General features: G+C 48.4%; 10 protein-coding genes across 10 annotated transcripts; 4 read left to right on the top strand and 6 right to left on the bottom strand.

The window, feature by feature from the left end:
* Nucleotides 1-213: 213 nt before the first annotated feature.
* On the bottom strand, nucleotides 214-849 carry N7466_005808 (uncharacterized protein; the record flags this gene model as incomplete). Its single annotated transcript, XM_057165205.1, has 1 exon — nucleotides 214-849. One exon carries the CDS (start codon nucleotides 847-849, stop codon nucleotides 214-216), a length of 636 nt encoding a protein of 211 aa, XP_057020804.1.
* A 782-nt stretch (nucleotides 850-1,631) lies between these two features.
* Nucleotides 1,632-4,014, bottom strand: N7466_005807 (phosphoribomutase PRM15; the record flags this gene model as incomplete). Its single annotated transcript, XM_057165204.1, has 10 exons — nucleotides 1,632-1,798; nucleotides 1,885-2,561; nucleotides 2,612-2,901; nucleotides 2,960-3,159; nucleotides 3,200-3,207; nucleotides 3,254-3,276; nucleotides 3,386-3,705; nucleotides 3,759-3,837; nucleotides 3,901-3,945; nucleotides 4,006-4,014. The coding sequence occupies 10 exons, from the start codon at nucleotides 4,012-4,014 to the stop codon at nucleotides 1,632-1,634; spliced, it is 1,818 nt and encodes a 605-aa protein (XP_057020803.1).
* A 316-nt stretch (nucleotides 4,015-4,330) lies between these two features.
* N7466_005806 (fatty acid desaturase) lies at nucleotides 4,331-6,079 on the top strand (the record flags this gene model as incomplete). The annotated part of the gene is made up of 2 exons (XM_057165203.1): nucleotides 4,331-4,533; nucleotides 4,597-6,079. 2 exons carry the CDS (start codon nucleotides 4,331-4,333, stop codon nucleotides 6,077-6,079), a joined length of 1,686 nt encoding a protein of 561 aa, XP_057020802.1.
* A 242-nt stretch (nucleotides 6,080-6,321) lies between these two features.
* N7466_005805 (ASCC2 family CUE domain-containing protein) lies at nucleotides 6,322-8,436 on the bottom strand (the record flags this gene model as incomplete). The annotated part of the gene is made up of 1 exon (XM_057165202.1): nucleotides 6,322-8,436. One exon carries the CDS (start codon nucleotides 8,434-8,436, stop codon nucleotides 6,322-6,324), a length of 2,115 nt encoding a protein of 704 aa, XP_057020801.1.
* A 347-nt stretch (nucleotides 8,437-8,783) lies between these two features.
* On the top strand, nucleotides 8,784-9,405 carry S10a (40S ribosomal protein uS10; the record flags this gene model as incomplete). Its single annotated transcript, XM_057165201.1, has 3 exons — nucleotides 8,784-8,825; nucleotides 8,998-9,221; nucleotides 9,321-9,405. 3 exons carry the CDS (start codon nucleotides 8,784-8,786, stop codon nucleotides 9,403-9,405), a joined length of 351 nt encoding a protein of 116 aa, XP_057020800.1.
* A 21-nt stretch (nucleotides 9,406-9,426) lies between these two features.
* On the bottom strand, nucleotides 9,427-9,696 carry N7466_005803 (uncharacterized protein; the record flags this gene model as incomplete). The annotated part of the gene is made up of 2 exons (XM_057165200.1): nucleotides 9,427-9,557; nucleotides 9,627-9,696. 2 exons carry the CDS (start codon nucleotides 9,694-9,696, stop codon nucleotides 9,427-9,429), a joined length of 201 nt encoding a protein of 66 aa, XP_057020799.1.
* A 176-nt stretch (nucleotides 9,697-9,872) lies between these two features.
* N7466_005802 (FG-nucleoporin nup42) lies at nucleotides 9,873-11,968 on the bottom strand (the record flags this gene model as incomplete). Its single annotated transcript, XM_057165199.1, has 4 exons — nucleotides 9,873-11,373; nucleotides 11,440-11,473; nucleotides 11,787-11,873; nucleotides 11,923-11,968. The coding sequence occupies 4 exons, from the start codon at nucleotides 11,966-11,968 to the stop codon at nucleotides 9,873-9,875; spliced, it is 1,668 nt and encodes a 555-aa protein (XP_057020798.1).
* Nucleotides 11,969-13,329: 1,361 nt separating this feature from the next.
* N7466_005801 (ELYS family protein) lies at nucleotides 13,330-14,407 on the bottom strand (the record flags this gene model as incomplete). Its single annotated transcript, XM_057165198.1, has 3 exons — nucleotides 13,330-13,893; nucleotides 13,947-14,176; nucleotides 14,236-14,407. Coding segments are annotated over 3 exons (966 nt in total), but the record flags the coding sequence as incomplete, so codon positions are not given.
* Nucleotides 14,408-15,043: 636 nt separating this feature from the next.
* Nucleotides 15,044-19,593, top strand: smc4 (condensin subunit SMC4; the record flags this gene model as incomplete). The annotated part of the gene is made up of 4 exons (XM_057165197.1): nucleotides 15,044-18,502; nucleotides 18,556-19,308; nucleotides 19,362-19,439; nucleotides 19,498-19,593. 4 exons carry the CDS (start codon nucleotides 15,044-15,046, stop codon nucleotides 19,591-19,593), a joined length of 4,386 nt encoding a protein of 1,461 aa, XP_057020796.1.
* Nucleotides 19,594-20,435: 842 nt separating this feature from the next.
* On the top strand, nucleotides 20,436-23,420 carry N7466_005799 (uncharacterized protein; the record flags this gene model as incomplete). Its single annotated transcript, XM_057165196.1, has 10 exons — nucleotides 20,436-20,831; nucleotides 20,890-21,036; nucleotides 21,103-21,223; nucleotides 21,270-21,806; nucleotides 21,857-21,947; nucleotides 22,015-22,556; nucleotides 22,636-22,724; nucleotides 22,777-22,847; nucleotides 22,898-22,990; nucleotides 23,048-23,420. The coding sequence occupies 10 exons, from the start codon at nucleotides 20,436-20,438 to the stop codon at nucleotides 23,418-23,420; spliced, it is 2,460 nt and encodes an 819-aa protein (XP_057020795.1).
* Nucleotides 23,421-23,493: the final 73 nt, after the last annotated feature.

The following is a 23,493-nucleotide window of genomic DNA, read 5'->3' as shown; positions in this document are numbered from 1 at the left end:
CTCATTCAAATCAAATTCTGCGAAATTGAGTACATGGATACCACAAGCGCCCAAGTAGTAAAGGGGAGATACAAGACTGGATGCTGCCAGGTGTGATGTAGCGTGCTAGGTCACCATATACCATGAAATCATTTGTTCAGACTCTCCTTCTCCTGTGGGTATTTCTCTCATGACATATAGCAAGTATTGGTAAAGGTGGTCCATATCCCCACATCAAATCTTCTTCGCGGATATGTGCTCGACGTTTGTTATGGTCGGGAGGAGTTGATCTGCTAGAACGATGGACCTCTTCGCGCTCAGGAGGCGTAACTCTGTGGTGAGCGGCATCCTGTGCAACATGGACATGATGGTGGGCGTCGGGATGATGAGTCTGAGTTTCTGTTGGGACGGTATCGGGCGCGTGGTGGTGGTGGTGATGATGGTGATGAGGTTGATTTTGTTGTAAAGGACTTGGCGGGTTTGTCTGGTGTCTAGCCCTAGGTTGCGTGAGATTGTTGCAGGTGCCCCGATGCACGTTCGATATGCTGTCTCGCGCGCCTGGACTGGCAAAGTGAGGGATATTCGCCGGATGGGTGCGTAGAGGTACAGCTGGGGGGTTGGGGATTTGGTGAAAAGGGCAGCCTGGCTTTGGTGGTTTGGGTTGTTGGCTCCTCCTGAATTGCAAGAATTATTAGAGCCCCGTTTCAAAGTCAAAATCCAAGCAAATATCCACGCATGCTCTTCCACGTACATATCATGGGTAGAATTGTGTGCATGCCCTCTGTGGGCAGGGTGGTTATCCTTGATCTGAGAGCTGACCCTGCGAGGATTTTGATGTTTCTCAGTCGGCCCTCTAGCAGGAGAAGCCATTATATGTTCACAGAGTGTGTGGGAGCCATCGCTTGTGTTGATTGTATCAGCATGCCCATGATAGTGACCATTTATGACCTGGTGGCGAAATGTTTCCGCTGGAGATTGATTGGCACCATTCGGGCACACTAAAATGTGGCCATTCCAGACTGGAGAAAACATGGTGTGAAGAATATTTCAGTCGTCGATTCCACGAAGTCGTGTCATTCAAAAAATTCCAATTATTAACCTTTCAATATCTGTGTATGAAGGCGCTTGTGTAGATATGGGGTTGATTCATGGCCTCGGCAGAGGGGGATTATATACTTTCCTGACTCACGATTTTCTTTTTTCTTTTGTTTTTGAAAAAAAAAAAGTGTTTAATCCAACGGGATCTGTGGGTAGATTCCAGTTTCGTGTAACACCAGATGCAGTTTGTCTGTCTTTGAATGCTCTGGCGTTGAAGTGTCAATGCTTAAACATTTGAATCTTGAAACTCTTGGGAAAACACATGTGTAGGCACCTGGGCATGAAGATTTTTGGACGTAACCTTGAAAAACGGGGACCTGCAGGACGGGCCTTGGAAGGGAAGCCTCTCTAGGTTATGGACTGGTCTAAGTATCTTTGTTCTTGAATTACTGAGGTCCACATCTGTTCAGAATTCGAATGTTTCAACCAGTGCCTTACATCGCGGTTTCATAGAGCCGTTGGCTTCGAATTCGGGTCAACTGGTTGATATATCAATGACATTTGAAGTGTCAATAAAATCCTATCTCGATGCTTAATACATACTATTCTATGTATCATTTCTCATCGATTTCAAGAACATGACCTGACGAGGTGGGAAGCTGGTTACTGTGGGTCATGGAAGGGGTATATTTCTGAACCCATTCGGTCAAAATGGTGACGAATGTCTCACAGACAGCCTTAACAGCGTTGTCACGAGAGGCGCCGCAACTTTCGATATAGACTGGTGGCGCGTGTCAGTCTGATTCATGATCTGCGGCCAAACCGAACAAAGAGCGATCAGGAGACAAAGAACGAAAGGCAACTTACATTTGACTTTTGGCTCAGTGCCCGAGCCTCTAATCGTAAAGCGTACACCTCCTTCAAGCCAAAGGGTCAACATTTGACTCGTGGGATCTTCTGGTAGATCAGGCTTATTATCTGAAGAGGCGGAATCAAATCCTTCTGTTAGGTCTCTCCAGCGGAGAATTTTGTATTTGCCAAACTCTCGCGTGGAAAGAAAGGAGCCGCTTCGAATCCCACGGAACAATTCAAGCGTCAGGTCTGAGCTGGGAGACCGAAAGTAGTTGTTCAATGTCTCGTGATGATCGAATTCCGCAAATAGCTGGTGAAGTTTCGCTTGTGCAGTCAACCCCTGAGATCTCCATTTTGCATGTGCTACCAGAAAAACGGAGGCGGCTGTGATTCCATCCTTGTCGTAGCAAACTGCAGGAAACATGTACCCGAGTGCCTCCTCATAGGCAAACGGAACAGTCTTCCCAGTCTGTTCTAGGTCTCTAGCAACGTTACCCATCCATTTGAAGCCAGTTAACGTTTCTTGAAACTGAGCTCCTTTGGACTTTGCCATTTTTTCCAGCATGCCACTAGAAACAGTGGTGGTCAAGAATGTAGTCTGGGACAGATCTTTGCTGCTGTCCAATGAATCAAGTATATGAGATCCCAACAGAACACCCATGTGGTTTCCAGTAAAAAGAAACCATTCGCCACTATTCAGGTGAGCAAATACTCGTTTACTAAAAGGGAACAAAAAACATACTTCACCTTCTCTGCCGCTGCAAATCGATCAGCATCTGGGTCATTGGCAATGATGAGAGTCCTCCCTTCCTGGTCTGCTGCCTCTATGGCCAGGTCGAGAGCCCCAGCCTCTTCGGGATTGGGAAACTTAACCGTGGGGAACTCAGGATCCGGCGCTGCTTGAAGACGGACGGGTACAAAGTCAACCACACCAAGTGAGCTGCATACGTCAGGAAGCACTAAGCCTCCCACACCATGAAGTGGAGTATAGATGAAGGAGCTGAGCTCTCTCCACTTTGAAACTGTCGAAATCTTTTTCAATAGTCAGCTATCTTAAACGAAGACCATTGTTCCTATTGGTAGTACAAACTGCGTATTCTTTGACTTGGGCTCTGTATGGAAGGATGAGAGCTTCGTATGCGTCGCCATGCAGGTATTCGCCAGGTTGAAGGTCATTCCATGCACCTGACCATGGTTCGAGGTTTTCGAGAATAGATTGGGCTATCTCTCCATCTTCTGGCCGATTGATCTGGGCCCCATTGCTAGAATAACTGAGCAGGGCCAAGTCAGCTTAAATGTCAGAGCATTGTACGATAGGGATTTCTTACACCTTGTAACCTAAGAAAGTGTCAGTAGCTGATAGTTAATGATGATAGGAAGATACATACCGTTGTCTTGAGGTGGGTTCTTCGAATTTGACTGTTAACACTGCTTCTTCCATGGCGCTGCGCCAAAAAAAAAAAAAAAGGAAAGAAAGAAAGAAAAAGGGGACAGAAGGGGACAAGAGGGGACCTACATGGCTTGCTGTCACCATTATACCTGCAGCGGCTTTAAAGTAGTTGATACCAAAAGGAACCATCGGAGTTGGCGATGTTTGAGAGAAAAAGTAGACGGGGATCTGCAAAGCAATGAAGGCATTGGCAGCAAGCTCAGCAAATCTACGAGAATTATGGCGCGCGTCATATCCAATGACCACGCCACTGGCTGCAATTTCAGGCCGTTGATTGCGGATAAAGCTCGCCAGTCCCTGAGAGGCTTGAATGACGGTCAAGGAATTCATGCAAGAAAACCCCGCTGCCATACGGCCACGCAAGCCCGCCGTACCGAATTCAATGCCTGGCAACCAGAATCAGCTTTGCGGTTTCAGCCCATAAACATACATAACATACGGTTTCGGAGGCACAGCTCCAAGGCGTTTTCATCATTAGCATCTCGAAGGTGCTCTATTTCCGCTCGAGTATTGGGGTTCTATATCCGAATATCCGAGTGAGATGGTGATCAGGCCATAAGCATAGTCATCGGCCATCTTACCTGGTCCCACTGGAGCCATTTTTGAACGAGCGATAGAAGTGATTCCTAAACACAAAGGTCAGGCGAAAGTCAATATTTATTTTGTAACCAAGTATACCCCAGTACCTGAGCCATGTTATGCGATTGTGTACCTGAGTACGTGGTCGTCCAAGGTTCAAAGTTGCAGGTGTCTGCGCTAAGTGTAGTAATCACGGAAGTCCCGTGGAAGGACCGCGGTCGATCGCTCCCCGCTTGTTGATCCACCTCCTTGATACATTTCTGCTGCCTTGACCCCATCATTTCATTTTGTTTCTTAATGCAAGCCTTGAGCGACTGCGCCGATCATACAATGTATTGAACTTTACCATAAACTTGCTCTTTTTTCTTTCCTTTTCCCCTCCAACAGCATTTCCCCGCATTCGCTTTCTCCAACTCACCGCATCTTCCCACGATGGAGAAACCCGCGCCCCGACCGTCCCGGAAGGACACTCTGTTGAGTCGCCGGTACATTGAGGGATTGATAGCAGAAGGAAACCATGTTATAGTCTACGAGGACCGTGTTCTGAAGGTAGATGCCTTCATTAAATTTCACCCTGGAGGTGAAAAGCCAATAAAACACATGGTGGGCAGAGATGCGACGGATGAGATCAACGCGTATGGTCCCGACTCCAAATCGCTTGCCATTGACATTCACTGACCATATGGTTTCTACCTTAGTTTGCACTCAAGAGAGGCGCGCGACCGCATGCCTGCCTATCAGATCGGTCGAGTCGAAGGGGTCTGGATCAACTTCCTTCCCCCAATCCAAGGCGGCAAATTCCGTCTCTACGCTGAAGAAACATGCTCAAGCGAGGAGGACATGACAAGTCAGGACAACTCAAGCCAAGAGGGTTCCATTCCGCCTTCTCCTATCTTCGATGCAGTCGACTCCAAATCAGTAACCCGTCGAAAGAAGTCTTCACAAGGAACAGACACCGACGCTTCTACACCCGTGGAGTCGGAGACATATTCTCATCCCAAGCCAGCTTTCCTTGATGCACGAACAAGGGAAGAAATTGTTTTCGACACCGCAAAATACCCCTCGTTGGACCAGGCGAACCAAGAAAGCATCAAACACAAATACCGGGAGCTGAATGTCCGTATGCAGGCCGAAGGACTTTTCAACTGCAATTACTTCTCCTACTTCATTGAGTGTTGTCGGTATACTCTCTTTGCAGGGCTTGCATACATATTTCTTCGTCTTGAGTGGTGGGCACCTTCCGCGTTCTTCCTTGGATGCTTCTGGCACCAACTTGTCTTCACTGCCCATGATGCTGGTCATATGGGTATCACCCATAATTTCCACGTGGACACGGTGATTGGAATCATTATTGCCGATTTTATGGGTGGATTGAGTCTGGGTTGGTGGAAGCGGAGTCATAATGTCCACCATATCGTCACCAATGAGCCGGAGCACGACCCAGATATCGAGCATATTCCCTTTTTTGCCATCTCACATCGCTTCCTCAACAGTCTTAACAGTACCTACTATGACCGCAACATGACCTTCGATGCCTTTTCTAAGATCATGGTCAAAGTCCAGAACTATAGCTACTATCCTATTATGGCGCTGGCCCGTTTTAACCTCTACCGGTTAAGTTGGGAGTACTTGCTGAAGATGCAAGCTCCACGAAAGGGACCCGCCTGGTGGCATATCTGGCTGGAGTTTGCTGGTCAAGCTTTCTTCTGGTATTGGTTTGTTTATGGTGTGATGTATAAGACCATTCCCGATTGGAATAGCCGACTCATCTACTTGATGATCTCTCATATTGTGCCCTCGCCTCTGCACGTCCAAATCACACTCTCACATTTCGCCATGTCTACCGCTGATATGGGTGTCCATGAATCATTCCCCCAGAAGATGCTGAGAACTACCATGGATGTCGACTGCCCTACCTGGCTAGACTTCTTCCACGGTGGCCTGCAGTTTCAGGCTATCCACCATCTTTACCCTCGCATGCCCCGCCACAACTTACGCCGAGCGCAGAAGTATGTTTTGGAGTTTTGCAAGGAGACTGGAATTCCTTACGCTATTTTCACTTTCTATGACGGGAACAAAGAGGTCATCAGCCGGCTCGGCGACGTGGCGAAGCAGGTCCGCCTTATGGAGGAGTGTCGCAAGTCGATTGCTTCAGAGGGCGTTTTTTCGCATCACCACTAAATTATGACTTTCCTTGAGCTGTATGATTCTACGCCTTTACATATACTACGACCGAATTGACTTATTTGAGTTCTGCTTCCAATAAATAGCCTTGCTTTTTCCGTTCTAGGGCAAAACACATAAATTGTAGGCCATCATCTGGGCAAAGCAACAATTAATGAAGGTCTCTATTTGCAAATAATCTTTAAAGCCGTCCATGGACCAATTGAATAAGTTTACATATCAGGATTTACATCGATAGTTTATCCTGGCAAACCACCTCCCCGCGCTATCTTCTTTGCCCTTTGCTGGCGCCGATTATGGTTCGCTCGACTAGCCTTGTTTTCCTCCTTCCTCCTATTCGCCGCCGGGTTACTCTGCTGCCCCTGGCCCCCGGCTTGGGATGTTCCACCAGGTCCGCCAGGTCCACCGCCTCGTCCACCTCTCCCACCTCTCCCACCACGACCTCGTCCACCTCTACCTCTGTCTTGTCCTCCACGAGTCGCAGGACCACCAGACGACTCGCCCTCGTCACCAGAGTCCTCTCCGTCATCTCCAGCGCGCGGTCTCCGATATGAAGTCGAGGAAAGAGAGGGCTGGTTTAGCGATCCACCCGTAGAACCGCTAAGATCATCAGCAAGTCGGTTCTCGAGTTTAGCAAGACGTTTTGAATCCCGCGCAAGCATAACAGCCCAGCCTTCGATTGCCTCGTCCATCATATTAGTCTCACGCTTGAGTTGTGCACGAGGCTGTGAGCGACGTGTTACTGCATCCCGAGAGAATATCGCCGGGTTTGACTTGTATGCCCGGAGAAGCGTCATGTCGAGATTATCCGCAGCAGCACGCTGGTTCTTTGCTTCGGCCTCAGTGTCTGCGGTGATAGCGTCAACTGTACCGCCCACATCTGCGGCGTCGTATGTATCGTCGCGCTCGTCCTCGTCTGAGTCGAATGCCGCCAGAGCGGAAAGAATGGCTGCTTTGTTGGTTGCGTGTTGGCTGCGGTCCGCTAGAACCTCATCTGCGGTGAGATCAGGGTCTGCGCGGCCGAATCGTAATTTGCCCTTTGCATCCCCTGAGATGCTGAGCTCTGCAATATCCACATCTTCGTCGAAGATGTTTTTGCGTGATGGTATAGGGTCTAGTGGTGGCGAGTACATTGCGGGAGGTGTTGGGCGAGGTGCTAAGTGGTCGTGATTGGGTTCTGCTTGGGGTGGGAGTTGTTCGGCTCGGTCCAAGCCTTGCAGCTCTGGGGAAAGTGAGTCGTCCAGGAGGTGGGAAATCACTGTTTCGGGGTCGTCGTTATAGACGTCCAGGAGCCTCACCACAAAGGCGGAGCCCAGATCTGGGAAGAGGTCTTGAACCTGCAAAACAAGAGACATCTTGTGTGCATGAAGCTCGTCATCTTCGATTTGTAGACCTGAAGCTGGGCTCTTTCCTTTGTCCACTTTCTTTCGCCTTTGATACCGGTGATGCAAGTGTTTTGACTCTATCTGGTAGACACGGAGACTGGAAAGGAGGTCCTCTCCTCGTTTTTGAGGGTGGATAATGAGATACTTCTCAAGCCTCTGGAGCAGGTCGGAGCTACAAATAACATCCGAGAGAATTGTTGCTTCCTTTTTCATTTTTGATGTGCCAAGTCCCGCGGCAGCCTTCAAACTGAACAGCTGGTCCAGCAATAGCGACAAGTTGGGTGATGACTCTTTCAATAGCGATATCAGACCAACATAGAGATTGGCAACAAGAATCTTTCGAAGCTCGTCTCGAGCCTTTGGTGACTGATAGGTTTCTGCAAGTGTATCCAGATAGTCCGAGCCTGCCATCAGGACGTGGCCGCAAGATGGCATTACCGAAGCCAAGATTGTCAGACGTCGAATGTCTGCGACTATATCCGCTGTTGCAGATGAACTCATTGAAGACAGCTGGTCAATAATAAATGACTTGGCTTTTTCTATGCTGGATGATATCTTTTCCTGGTGCAAGCTCCATGCTTCTGATAAAGATGCCTTCAATGTCGTACTTGACGGGTAACAGCAGCACATATTTCCAAGCAATCGCCAATTGAATAACTCAACAGGAGGATTTTTAAGGGTCAAAATGTACCGCCTTGTTGTGAGAAAGCAAAGTTTGCGAAGCTTTCGAGCTTTGGGTCCAGACTGTAGACCCTGGTCCCCGGACGCGGCATTTTGATAGAAAGAGTCCAAGAATAAAACAGCCGAAGGATCTTCAGCAGCAGCAAGGGTAAAAATCTGATCATTCGAATTCAAGCGAACGCTAAGAAGCATCATCCATGCGTCCAGACATGCTTCCCAGTCATTAGATGGGATGGTCCTCCGGACTGCGGGGGAGGGCACCGGGGCCAATGGCGGGAACCCCGCCATTTTAAGGTGCGCTAAAAAAAAAGAATGAGGGGAGGAATGGAATTATCTCCAATGAGGAGTAAAATGAAAAGTGAAACGCAGGCAGGAAATAAACAAAGCGACCATAAATTAAGCTATGTCGTGTAGATAGAACTGCATTGGGTCCCCGACTTATATGGATGACTCAGCATCAACCCAATACGGACTAGCGTCATGATAACCGAAGCACCAAGCGTTTTCCCACTAAAAATGTTCACAATTCTCGCTCCACACCCACAATCTCCATCGGCCATCATCACATTACCGAGCCCAGCAGTTCAGGTCTTGATTGGCAATTAGCTTCTTTCAACCACCACAAAAATCTCAAGATGTCTTTCCAGAAGCCAGAGAAGGAGTTCGGCGAGGGCCCTGTACGTGAAATCTCATTCTCTATCATCTCCCACTATCTATCTCCCGCCACCACCCTCCCCGCCGTCGCAAAGCCCATCGTGCAATGCGCCGTCGAAAAAAACTCCCTCCACTCGCTTCCCATCTGGCTATGATATGCCCCCATGCCTGTGCAATTGCTAATACCCCTTATAGAAGGTCCACAAGATCCGCATCACCCTCACCTCCCGCAAGGTTGCCTCCCTCGAGAAGGTCTGCCAGGAGCTGATCGACCGTGCTCGCTCCAAGTCCCTCCAGGTCAAGGGCCCCGTCCGTCTGCCCACCAAGACCCTGAACATCTCCACCCGTAAGACCCCCAACGGTGAGGGTTCCAAGACTTGGGACAAGTTCGAGATGCGCATCCACAAGCGCTTGATTGAGTGAGTCTACCCGGATACATATACATGACTATGGCAGGCGGCATGCTCGTGCGCTGCATTGGTCTCAATTTCTGGAGCATGTTACTGACTCGGATACAGCTTGCTCGCCCCTACCGAGACCGTCAAGCAGATCATCATCAACATCGAGGCCGGTGTTGAGGTTGAGGTTACCATTGCTGCTTAAATGCACTACCCTAAGTAGTAGTTATTGCAATGGATCAGGGAGGGTCTTTGGACCTGCCGTTTCGTCTTGTCGAGTCTCATTGTCGGATTTGTGCTTGCGGAACAGTCGGTCGTTCGCTTTGAGCCTGAGAAGGATTTCGTTGTGGATACCCGCTATACCTGACATACAAAAAAATGGAAACATCTTGAGAAAGAAAAAGTAAAGATCATTCAAGTAAAAACTATCTAGATTTGCACTGCACTCTTGCCGTGGCAAGCGTGGAAAAGTAGCCTGCTGAACTCCATGCGCCATTTTTATGGGGTACCCGAACACTGAACCACAAAAGCAGGTTCACATCAAAGAACAAACAACAGCTGGCTGTAGGATCGATAAATGCATGCTGGAAATAAAAAGATACTGACGATAACCAAGGCGGAAGAAATATGAAAAAGCCCACGAGGTTCAAACAACGGGCGAAACGAACGGGCTTAGAAATCAAAGCTGATCCATTCTCGCTTGGGTGGCACCGCTGGGACAATGCCATCCTTGAAGTATCCATTAATGAGGAAGAATTGGTACATCTCGACGACTTCGGGTGTGTACTCATCATCTTTTCCTTGAGAGTCCCGTAGCGTAGCCGCATCAGGTGGCCCATCAGGAAAGTTGATACGAGCCAATGTCTTTGGATCTTGCGGGTGTTGATAACACGGGTAACCATTGTTGACGTATTGAACCGGCTGGCCTTTCCACATCGTGAGTTTGTTTGAAACCGGGTCACGTCTTGTCTCGCCCTGAAGACGTGGGAGGGGGTTCAAAGTTTTGGGATCGTCAGCTTGCATGTATGCAGGCGGGCCAGCATCCAAACTTGCTACCGGCAATCCTTGAGGGGCTGCAGGCTGACCAAAGGGAGCAGCAGTAGCTTGCGGCGCTCCAAATGGCGATGCTGTGGCAGCAGGTTGGCCAAATGGATTTTGAGTGTTGGCTTGCTGAGGTTGGCCGAACGGCGATGGGTTCTGAGAAGGTTGACCAAAGGTGCCTGCAGTACCTGATGGTTGGCCGAATGGCGAGGGTGCAGCAGGTTGCTGAGCTGCTGGCTGTCCAAATGGCGACGGGTTGGCATTCTGGTTCACGACACCGAAAGGAGAAGGATTGGGGTTCTGTTTCACAGCACCGAAAGGCGAAGGATTGGGGTTTTGGTTCACAGCACCGAAAGGAGAAGGATTGGGGTTCTGACGAGCAGCGGCGAACGGAGAAGGATTGGCATTTTGGTTCACTACACCAAATGGGGAAGCGGAAGCTGGAGCGCCACCGAAGGGTGCAGCAGGAGCCGTTGGCTGTCCAAAACCTGATTGACCGAATGTGGGCTGGTTGGTGACAGGTTGTGTTAATTCTGGCTGGCCGAAGCCAGGCTTTCCGAACGCAGTCTGTCCGCCAATAGCTGAGGGCTGCCCAAAAGGCGATGGATTTTGGCCTAGGGTTGATGGCTGACCAAAGGCAGAAGGCTGCCCGAGACTAGAAGTAGGTTTCCCGAATGGTGACGGCTGCCCAAATGGTGCCGGTGTAGCGCTTCCAAATGCATTGGCCGGGGCAGGGACAGATGGTTGCCCGAAAGTTTGACCAGCCGATTGCGCCTGGTTCACATTTGAACCAGTGTTTCCATTGACTATGTCGATGCGATTTGGATGTTCTTTACCTCCTTGGATGATGTACTGGATAGCACCGTTGGGGTCATTCAACGCATCTTCCATCTGTTTCACCGACTCATGGTAGAGAGCCTCGGCCTCTTGTAAGGCCTGGTTCGCGTTCCCTGCAGCAGCAGCTTGATAGTGGCGAAGACGCATTTCTTCCATGCTCTGCTCTCGCCGATCGCCACCAAATAACTGTCGTGGGAGATCCTTCAACGGCGCATATGCAGAAAAAATCCATTGTGGTCGGCCTTCGCCAGCTGTCAAATCCAGCTTGATGTCTTTAGCATTCAGGTTGTAGCTTCTAGAGTGTCAGTCAAAAAATTGTGCGGATTTGGATTTGGATTTGGATTTGGAACTGGATACTTACTCTGCTGGTTGGTTATTTTGGCGTGAACCTTGACCTACCACGCATGGCGAGTTAGCACTTGTAGACAATGTGATGTGGATGTCAGAGGTGGGTAAAATCGTTCTTCTCGCAAAGGATGAAGGCGCCATGTTTTATTGGGAAGGGGGTAAGGATTCGGGTTTTTGTCGTGGGTGATATGTGCTATGGGATATGAGAAGTGCAGGGTGCGAAGTATGTAGGCCGTGAAGTGTAGGTTGACGTGAAGGGTAGTAGTAGGTTGACGTGAAGGAAGGTGGAGTAATTGGTGGGTAGAATCCAAATTGAAACGTTTCCCTCAATTTGGACTCTTGTCTTCTGAGTTCACTTACTTCCAAATCCACCGGCAGCGAGAGCACCAAACCGGTTGCCCGATGAACCGGCCGTACCTTGGCCAGGGTGCTCAAACTTGCAACGGTCTAAATGATTATTAGCGACCAGTTGATATTCATACCAACAGTTACCTACCTCCAAATTTGCATCGGCCCTGCTGGAAGAAAGTACAGACAACCATCTTTGAGTTATGGCTGCATTGGCACTTGCTTTGTCGTGCTTGATATTGGGCAGGTGACCTCGAGTCAGGGTAGCAGTGAATTTGCGAATTTGAATTTAGGTCCAATTCACTGTAGAGTCAGTTGGAAGGTGAGGACTTTCCAACCACTTTGAATCCTGGAAATACGCAGGAACCTTGGGAAGGTAGAGGAGTAGAACGCGTATGAACCGGAGATGAAGCTGTTTTCCGCGAATTTCCAGTTCGGTTCACATCTCTTATCGCACCTTATCAAAGCTTATCGCACCTTATCGAGTCTTATCAGTTATCGGCCCCTCAAACCCTGCGATTTTAAGCAAAATAAATTTATTTAGCGATCACTTTGACGGTTTAATCACTATGTTTCCAAATTTTTGGTGATGTCTAGTAATTATATAAATGCCTAATACTTGCAAGAGGCCAGTCTTCCTGTCTACTAGTAGTTCGAAATGTAAGTGGCTGGTGAAATATATCTAAGAAACCCGTGCACACGTGGAATTTACAAAACATCAATCAATTGATAGATTGATGTGCATAGGCACCTAGGTAGATCAGTGCTTCTATGGACATGGTATCTACTAGGTACTTCTCCACATCCGCATGCATATACCCCTAAAATCTTCAAGACTGGTTGGAAGGTAGGTACTAGATACTAGTATGTATATGTACCAGTCTAGTATGTAAGTGTGGGGAAGTATGATCAATTGAAGCACACATGCATGCAATACCTTCAGGACTGGAGATCAACCTTCAAATGAATATTCCAAGATTGAATCTGCCATGTCTAGTAAGTAGCCTATGTAACATTCAGATCCAACATTTGAAAGCTCCAGCCTTGCCCGAAAGCTGCATGTGGAGGATGTTGGAACATCCATTTTCCACCTGTGCAAGAATACCGAGCTTTTAATATTTCGAACTCCCGAGGTCCAGGTGCCCAGGTGTTGTCCACTGTTTCCACATGTGCAAGGTTTCAATGTTCAGAGCTCTCTCTCATCAATCACACCTTGACGTTTTATACCTAGTAGCCTTGGAACCTGTGAGAGCCCTAGATAACTATAGCGCTTTCAGAGATCTGTTCTAACCAAGGTCAGTCAATGGATGTGCACTTAGGCAATAGACCTTCCGAGGATACTAATCTCGAGAAAATAAAACATTGGTTAACATTGGTTCCAACTTTAGAACTTCAAATGAAAACATTGAAACATTGCACATGTGAACATTTGAAAGCTTCAACATTAAATGTTGGAAGGTGGTGCATGTATTCTATCAATTTCAAGCCCGAACTCCTATTATTTATTGAACATTTAATTTTCAAATGTTGCTATCAATCATTAAATCCATGAATATCATTCCAGGATGGCACCGCCAGCTTGTGTATCACGCATACTTTGGCGAAGGTCATCCCAGTTAAGCCCATCCACCTTTTTCCCACCCAATGCCTCAAGCTCTGTTGACAGACCGTCAACTCTGCCTGTTGCTAAGCGCCGCATCATTAAAGTATCCTTGGCGCATGGGAAAGTGCTGGCACTTCCACCGAGCAGAGAATCTTCAAACCATTCCTCCTCATCTTCATCGAGTGGCAGCCCGACTAATTCCATCGCACGCCTGCTGCGTGTTTGACCGGCCCCAGTTTTGTGAACGAACTCCACCAACTGTACAAAGTAACTTTGACGCTTCAGATCATCGTACTTTCGAGAAAAGAAGAATGCCTCAGTGATGCTTGACCGGCATAGAGTCTCGTAGAAGGATCGCTGCACCTTTTCGGTTGCAAGAGGCGGCGCGGCGCTGAGATAGTATGCGATCGCGAGACCATCATCGTGTTTGGGAAGTTGAGAGAGAGTGAGGGCGTATAGAATTTCATCGGGAAAGGTGGGGATCAGGGAAGGTTCGGCTAGGTATTCAATTGCGCGCTGTTGTATGTTAGCGCTGGCTGTGCATCTCAAGTTCAAGTGGAGCAACATACCCGGAAGTCAAGACGATCCATATGCCAAAGGCCTTCAATAAAAAGACGGTATTTCTCGGGCAAGTGACATGAGCGCGCATACTGGGCGGCTGCGTCTGGCGCAGCGCGACAATCCTTGAGGAGGTAATAGATCAAGGCTTGCTTGTGATGGATGTCAAGTTCAGAGGAGACGATATGATCAATTAACGAGCGCAAGTCCGCATTGGTCTTCGGAGGGTAAACGTTTGTCACTATGAAGAGCCTTGTAATTAGTTTGACCCTCACCATTGGGCTACCAAGCTGTTCATACCTCCTTTGATACCGAGGAGCCCCAACAGCCGATCAGCAAAGAGATGATTCTCGAGCGCACGGCGGTTGGAGTTGATCTGTTCAACTATCTTGGCCTCATAATGGAACTTCTTGTTGAAGCTGAAGATATGATTGAAATCCTCCCAAAGCGCCATTGTCAGGAACTTAGTAGATGCTTTGGGGAATAAACAGAGTATGTGAGTTTCAACGAAGTGCTTCGAAGGGAAGCGGTGTAATCTTGGTAATGAATTTAGTATCGCGCTGGTGACGGCAGTACGCGGGAGAAATCAACTTTTAATCACCGCCCAACCTACCGCCCAGCATCGTAATGTTCCAGTTACAGCATACATCAATTAGTACTACTATTGCATGTCGCATATATTGCCGATGCTAATTGGGTTTCGCGGAATATTGCGACCTTTATTCCGAATATAAAGCTGGAGAACCTTGACTTCCCATGATCATCCATACACCATATAGAGTTCAAACAGTTTTCTTTTTGGAATAAACATAGCGGGTATGCAATAAAATGGCGTTAGGCACGGATTAAAACAATAATTTTACTGGTAATTCGTTTTCTGCCAATCTAACATGGATAAATTACTACCATTCAGGCTACGTACCGCCGGTAAAGATCTGGCGGTGAGGGCTGTGTTGTGGCAGAAAAGTGCCACTATTCCTATTTGGGCCTGAGGTAAACAACCCACTTTCTTAAGGTTCCCGCAGCTTGCTGCGTCTATCTTTCATCATCTCATCCCCCGCCACCCCCGCGCGCCCATGAAGCAAGCGCTTCAACCGATTTGCGCATAATGGCTTCACTTACACAGGGCCGACCCACTCGCCGTTCAGTATCTAGGAGGAGTTACGCAGCTGAAGATACTTCCGATTCAGAGGATCCGGGTAATGTAACGCCCACGGCCTCGACGAATGACGATGACGACGAAGAGGACGATGAAGAGGAGGAATACACCCCAGTACCCCAGAAAACGAAACGAATCTCGCGGGGCCACGCGAGACTTGAACCGTCAACGCCCTCTACTGCGCGACCAGGGCGCAAGTCTCGGCCCGCGGTAGCAGACGAATCGGACGCATCGCAGGTCACCGATACGGACGAAAACGACGAGAATGACGAAGGGGCCAGCCTTCTCTCCGTAGAGGCTGACCCCGAGTCCCCTTCCAACAACGCGGCATTGAAGAGAAAGAGTATGGAGGCTGTGGAGGCGGATCCCAGATCTCCCTCCAATCAGGCGGCATTGAAAAGACATAGTATGTCTCATCCCCGCAAGAGTCGTAGCTCAACCACGCCTAAATCGGTCAAGGGCTCACTTCCCACTCCAGAGCCATCCGCATCACCTGAGCCTGAAGCGCGCGCCCATCGGGAAAGTGTACCGCCTCTCTCCGACATTACCGAATCAGCCGTCAACCAGTCGCCATCGAAACAACCGGAAGAACCGAAGTCTCAGGTCTCTTACATCAACCCCAACTCTACGGTATTGGAGAAGCCAATGGACATCGTCATGAAGTCGAGAAATGTGGTTGCGCCCGCCCCAGAGGAGCCGGCTGAGGCCAAACCTCGGATGATCATCCAGAACCTGATTTTGACCAACTTTAAGAGTTACGCTGGACAGCAGGTCGTTGGTCCTTTCCATGCATCCTTCTCATCTGTGGTTGGACCTAACGGATCGGGCAAGTCCAACGTCATTGATTCCCTTCTCTTTGTGTTTGGTTTCCGTGCTAGCAAGATGCGACAGGGCAAAATCTCAGCCTTGATTCACAACTCAGCTCAACATCCAAACCTACCTTTTTGCGAAGTAGAAGTCCACTTCGAACAAGTCCTCGACCTACCAGAGGGCGGTCACGAAGTCATCCCAGATTCCCACCTGGTAATCTCTCGACGAGCTTTCAAGAACAACAGCAGCAAATATTATATGAACAAAAAAGAGACAAATTTCACCGCTGTCACGACTTTCCTCCGTGAACGCGGCATTGATCTTGACCACAAGCGTTTCTTGATCCTACAAGGTGAAGTCGAATCGATTGCCCAGATGAAAGCCAAGGCGACAGGCGATCACGATGAGGGTCTCCTCGAGTACCTGGAGGATATCATTGGAACTTCTAAGTACAAGACACCTATCGATGAGTCAGCTGCCGAGTTGGAGAATCTTAACGACGTGTGTGCGGAGAAGAACAACCGCGTGCAGCACGTCGAGAAAGAAAAGACTGCACTCGAGGACAAGAAGAACAAGGCTCTAGCGTACATTCGCGACGAAAACGAGCTTTCACAAAAACAGTCTGCTCTCTACCAGATTTACATTGATGAGTGTGCCGATAATGTCCGCGTTACAGAGGAAGCAATCCTTCAGATGCAAGAACTCTTGAACATGGAGCTTGAAAAGCATGAAGGAAACGAGTCAGGTATCAAGGAACTCGAAAAGGCCTATAAGCGTGGACTTCGGGAATATGAGACCATGGAGAAGGAAGCGCAGGGTTTGCTGAAGGAAATGGCTAAGTATGACAAGGAGTCTGTCAAATTCGAAGAGAAGAAAAAATTCTTGGTTGGAAAGCAGAAGAAACTCGAGAAGACTATGCAGACAAGCCGCCTAGCCGCCTCCGAGTGTCAAAGTTTGGTCGAGAAATTTAGTGACGATATTGAGAAGAAGACTGGCGAAACAACCGACTTCGAGAAGGAGATGAAGTTGGAAGAGGAGGAACTGAATTCTATTCGTGAGAGTCTTAAAGGAAAGACTCAGGGCCTTTCGGATCAGATCGCCGCTAAACAGAAGTCCCTCGAACCCTGGAACGAGAAGATCAACAAGAAACAATCTGCTGTTGCTGTTGCTCAAAGTGAGCTTGATATTCTACGCGAGCGTAGCAATGCTGGCGCTGTTTTGCTTGAAGAAGCACAAGGCAAGATCGCCACTATTGAAGAGACTTTGCAGAGCAAGCAAACCGATCTTGAAGAACGACAAGCCCAGAAGGAGACCCTTGAAGGTGAGGTGGAGAAGTTGAAGCACGACTTGAAGAAGTATGTCGCCCGGGAACCCGAAGTTCGTTCTCATGTTTCAAGTGCTCGTCAAAAGGCCGACGAAGCACGCGTCAGTCTTGCAAGCACACAAAATCGCGGCAGCGTCTTGACAGGATTGATGCGGCTGAAGGAATCTGGTCGTATTGATGGATTTCACGGCCGCCTGGGTAATCTGGGTACTATCGATGAGAAATACGATGTAGCCATTTCTACTGCCTGCCCAGCTCTGGACAATATGGTGGTAGAAACTGTTGAGGTTGGCCAACACTGTATTGATTATCTGCGGAAGAATAACCTCGGCCGAGCAAACTTCATCCTCCTCGATCGTTTGCCTCGTCGTGATATGGCCACGATCTACACACCCGAAAGTGTCCCTCGACTCTTCGATCTTGTTCAGCCCAAAGACCCAAAGTTTGCACCCGCCTTCTACAGCGTCATGCAGAACACCCTGGTGGCCAAGGACCTTGAACAAGCGAACCGGATCGCCTATGGTGCTCGGCGTTGGCGTGTGGTCACTTTGGATGGACAGTTGATCGACGTGTCTGGAACAATGAGTGGTGGTGGTACTCGTGTTGCACGGGGTGGTATGTCTTCAAAGCAAGTTGCAGATACCACCAAAGAACAGGTCACCCGCTTAGAGGCAGACCTCGAGGAGTTAGAACGCAAGTTCCAAGCCTTCTCCGAGAAACAGAGAAACGTGGAGTCCCAAATACGCGAGAAATCCGACGAGATCCCACGGGTCGAGACCAAGATCCAAAAGATCATGATCGAAATTGACAGCTCTAAGCGCAGCCTTGCAGATGCCCAGCGGCGCGTGAAAGAGATCAGCGCCGAACACAAGCCTTCCAAGACGGATGCATCTCAAGCAACTACTCTTGAAAAGCAGATTGAAGCCATCAATGATGAGATTGAAGATCTTAACAGCCAAAAGAGCGGCATCGAGGAAGAGATTCAGACCTTGCAAAACAAGATCATGGAAGTCGGTGGTGTCCGTCTTCGTGGACAGAGAGCTAAGGTTGATGGCCTGAAGGAACAGATCGCCTTGTTGGCCGATGAGATTTCCAATGCTGAAGTTCAAAAGTCCAAAAACGAGAAACTAATCACGAAGCATTCCAAGGCTCGTGATGGGTCAGAGAAGGAGATCAACCAACTCGTGGAGGAATTGGAAAAGCTAGAAGAGGATGTTGAAAGTCAAGCAAATGATGCTTCTGGCTGGAGACAAAAGGCCGACGAGGCCGAATTGGTAAGTAAGACCCATATAATGACCGACTGCACGACGCTAACAATATTTACAAGGCCCTTGACACGAAGAAGGAAGAGCTCAAGGCTCTCAAGCAAGAACTCGACGAGAAGGTAGCCGAGCTCAATGCGACACGTGCTACTGAGATTGAAATGCGCAATAAGCTTGAGGAGAATCAAAAGGCTCTATCAGAGAACCAGAAGCGCAGTCGCTACTGGGAAGAGAAGCTTTCAAAGCTCTCTTTGCAGAATGTCAGTGACCTGGGCGAAGAGCAAGAATCTACAGATCTTCAAATGTACACCAAGGACGAGTTGGATGCGATGAACAAGGAATCTTTGAAAGCAGTCATCGTGGCACTGGAAGAGAAGGTTCAGAATGCCTCTGTCGACCTTGCTGTCATTGAAGAGTACCGTCGCCGGTCTGCTGAGCATGAATCGCGATCCGCAGACCTTAACACAGCCTTGGTGGCCCGAGATAGCGCCAAGGCCCGCCTAGATGGACTTCGGTCCGCTCGTTTGAATGGCTTCATGGAAGGATTCGGTATCATTTCTCTCCGCCTGAAAGAGATGTACCAGATGATCACGATGGGTGGTAATGCCGAGCTCGAGCTTGTCGATTCTCTTGATCCTTTCTCAGAGGGTATCCTTTTCTCTGTCATGCCACCGAAGAAGAGCTGGAAGAACATTGGAAACTTATCTGGTGGTGAGAAGACTTTGTCTAGTTTGGCCCTTGTATTTGCCCTGCACCACTACAAGCCAACTCCGCTCTACGTCATGGACGAGATTGACGCTGCTTTGGATTTCCGAAACGTGAGTACCTGACAATCCCCCCACCTTAACTAAAACTAACAAAGATGCCACAGGTTTCTATCGTTGCTTCCTACATCAAGGAGCGGACCAAGAATGCCCAATTCATTGTCATCTCTTTGAGAAACAATATGGTATGTGCTAATATCTCGCCCCGTACATAATGAGCCTCTCACCTAACGCAATCTACAGTTCGAACTTGCCTCCAGACTTGTCGGAGTTTACAAGGTCAACCATATGACCAAGAGCGTTACAATCGAAAACCGAGACTACATCGAAGGTCGCTAACGATTGAAGAATCAATATTGCATGTTTTGTTTCTTGTTAACCTAAGCATCCATGGATAGGTACCTGGCTGGATAGGGTTGCCTGCTCGTTTTGATGATATCATGGGTTCGGAGTTTGCGGATTTTTGAATAAATTTTGTTTTGTTTCTTGTTCATTTTTTGATGGCCTGAGAGTCTTCTAATCTCACAAATACTTATTCTTACATCAAATTTCTCATTTTCAATACGTAGCGCTGAAGATGTTAGCACCTACTGTCTATCGATGCATCATCGGCGTTCAAGAATAGCGCACGTCCGGATAATACTTGGGAAATTAACCTTGGAAGGCGCTGTGGCTTGAGCTCCAACCGTGACTCCCGCACTGATCATCAAAGAAGCTTCCACCAGTCCCACTTTCCAATTTGGAAAAGACCACCATCAACTCCAACGTACCATCGAGTGTAACATTTTATTTGCCGATCAAGCATGCCATACTACTTGACCCCACTGGGCACGGATTTCCGACTCCTATATCCCGTATCCTTGGACACCAACCATGCAGGATGCGGGGTAAAGCGAAGAAACCAACGAAAGACAAGACGATCCTGCCAATCCGAAGCTCCAAATGTACATGCGGGGAAAGAAAACCTGCGGCAGAAATTGGACGTCTCAATAACGGATCTTGCAAAGGGATCGGAGTTATCCCGCGCCGGGGAATGTATAAGAATCGAGGAGGCGCAGTCAACCATGCATGTTATCCCGTTTATCTACCTGAGCATATTTTGATGCAAAGAATTCTATCTGAACCTTTATTCGACCGAATCAAGCTCTCAACATTAGTCACAGTCTTGCACATAGCCACAAATGCGGTGGAAATCCAGATTAGCACACCCGCTGGGCCTGTTGCTACTCGCCAGCACTGCGACGGCAACATCCGCAGTTGATCTCTCGCAATATGTGAATGTATTCATCGGCTCCGAAGGTCCTGATGGAACGGGGGCTGGTGGAGGCGATATTTTTGTGGGCGGGGCACGTCCGTTCGGAGTCGCGAAAGTGGGCATCGACTCGACGGCTGTGAATTGGACCACGGCTATCTTGAATGGCGGGTGGACGCCCGATGGAAATGTTACAGGCATTAGCATGATGCATGAGAGTGGGACTGGCGGAGCGCCGAAGTATGGTTTGATTGCTCAGATGCCACTGACTTCTGTTGAGTCTCCTGTCAATGTTCTTGATAACCGGACTTATAGCCAACCGAGGGTAAGTGGTGGGATTTATTCTTGAGTACTACTGAATTGACCTCACAATCTTTGGATAGATTGGACATGACGAGGCGAGCGTGGGATATTATAAGACTCAGCTGGAAAGTGGAGTTACGGTTGAGCTATCTGCTTCGCGTCATGCTGGAATTATGCAGTATGCATTCCCGGATGGGGAGAAGCATATCTTGGTCGATGTGTCTCATGTAGGTTACCTACTAATTTACACTACAGAATTGTTTGTTGTGAGAGAAACTGATAATCTTATTTAGTATCTACCTGCATCACCTGGCGACTCAGGAAGTCAGTTCTATGTCGGAGGAGAGATTGAAATCGAAAATGACGGAAAGTCATACAGTGGTTATGGAAGTTATATCGGTGGATGGAACAATGGTAAGCCAACCTGTCCCAATGCACGGCAAGATTTGAACCTAACCAGAGAAAAAAAATAAACTCATAGGTGCTCCATTTACTGTTTTCTTCTACGGAGAGTTCTCAGAAACTCCAGACGAAGCACAGACATTTTCTGGTATCAATACGGACCCTATTGCCAGATATCAAAATCTAGCAAACGGGGGAACAAGTCAACCGATATATGGAAACAAGACCAACAAAGTTAACTCGGGACCAATGACCAGCCGGATCGGTGCATTATTGAGCTGGAAGTCCGGATCTGCTTCGAAGATTGTCTCACGAGTGGGGATTTCCTCCATTTCCACCGCCAAGGCTCGCTCCTACATTGAAAAAGAGATTCCATCATGGACATTGAATGACACCGTAGCTGATGCTTTGAATGAGTGGAACGAGGATGTTTTCAACAAAATTCAAGTTCCACTGGATGATTCAGCAAATATGACACATGTCAGACTGCTGTATAGCTCTTTATACTTCATGCATCTGATGCCGTCTGATCGTTCTGGGGAAAATCCACTGTGGGACTCAGATGAGCCGTTCTGGGATGATTTTTACACCATGTGTATGTTACCCCTTCGCAAGGGACGATATTTATGTACTGACAGCCACAAGGGGATATCTTCCGCTGCACGGTCAGCTTCTATCATATTTTCCAGCCAGAATACTACGAATCTATGATTCGAGCTCTGATAGATATCTGGAGGTAATATTATCTACAAAGCCAGAAGCGCACTGCAAGTTTCTTTTACTTACTCATGAGTCCTACACAGACACCAAGGCTACATGCCAGATGGTCGATCCGGAAACTGGAACGGCCTCGTGCAAGGCGGCTCGGATGCAGACAATGTCCTAGCAGATGCATACGTAAAAGGACTACGAGGAGCAATCAACTGGACAGATGGATATGCTGCAATGCTCAAAGACGCGGAGGTGACACCGTACAATACATTCGACCCGACAGATTTCACCGCAAGCACAAAAGAAGGTCGCGGTGCCCTTGACGACTGGAAGGAGCTCGGTTACGTATCCGAGGACCGCAACACGCGTTGTATCTCGCGGACGGTAGAGTATAGTTTGAATGACTTTGCGGTCAGCCAGGTTGCGAAGGGGGAGAGACCGGATGATGTGCAGAAGTATTTGAATCGTTCTGCAGGGTGGCAGAATATTTGGGATACGAGTGTGGAGAGCTTGAATTTTACGGGATTTTTGGCGCCCAGATTCTCCGATGGGGCTTTTAATAGCTCTGACTATGATCCGCGGTTATGTGGGGGCTGCGAGTGGTCTTCCTATACTTACGAGGCTGTTCCGTGGGGTACGTTCTTCTTCTTCTTCTTCTTCTTCTTGAGGGGTTTGGTGGAAACAATCGATGGAGCTGACGGATGGCATGCCAGAATACTCTTTTGTTGTCCCTCACGATGTTGAAACTTTGATCAAGTTCATGGGAGGATCGAAAACATTTGATGAGCGGCTTGATATGATGGTAAGATGCACGCATGATTGGTTATTGTGATCTATCACTAAATGAGGCTCAGTTCGCGCCGAACATGGCCATTCAAAATCTTGGTGACAATGGAGCTGGAATTACAACGTTGATGAACATTGGGTGCGTTACATTGGATCTATCTCGTTGGAAAAGTCTAACAAGTTTCAAAGAAACGAGCCCGACTTCGCCACTCCTTATTTGTACAACTATATCAACAAGCAACATAAGAGTGTTGCACAGTCGCGAAGCCTCGCCAACGAATTGTAAGTCCAGAAACTTACCAAACCGCAGCATGTGATTCACCACTAACCAAAACACAGCTTCAAAGACGCCGCCTATGGCATACCGGGCAACAGCGATGCGGGAGCCATGAACTCGTGGCTCTTGTGGCAGATGCTGGGCATCTACCCCATCGTCACGCAACCTGTATACCTACTATCGTCTCCGTGGTTCCCTGATTTAAACATGACAATCAACGGCAACCAGACGCTGCGGATCTCGGCGACTGGACTGGATGAGGGATACTATGTGCAGAGTGTGAAGATCAATGGGGAGCAATGGACGAAGAATTGGTTTGAGCACGACGATATCATGACCAATGGCGGGCGCATCGAGTTCGAATTGGGCAGGGATGCAAAGATGTGGGAAAGTGGAGATGTACCGCCCTCGCCCGGCCATGTGGAATTGAATTAGAGCCGACTCTTGTATTCAAATGTTGAGGGCACGAGAGGGGAGGCGCATGCATAAAATCATATGCAAATGTATA

This window comes from Penicillium verhagenii, assembly GCF_028828195.1.
Source record: "Penicillium verhagenii strain IBT 33310 chromosome Unknown utg000006l_segment0_segment0, whole genome shotgun sequence".
Taxonomy (NCBI): Eukaryota; Fungi; Ascomycota; class Eurotiomycetes; order Eurotiales; family Aspergillaceae; genus Penicillium; species Penicillium verhagenii.
The sequence above is the reverse complement of the archived record's forward strand: the minus strand, read 5'-3'. Positions and strand labels throughout refer to the sequence as shown.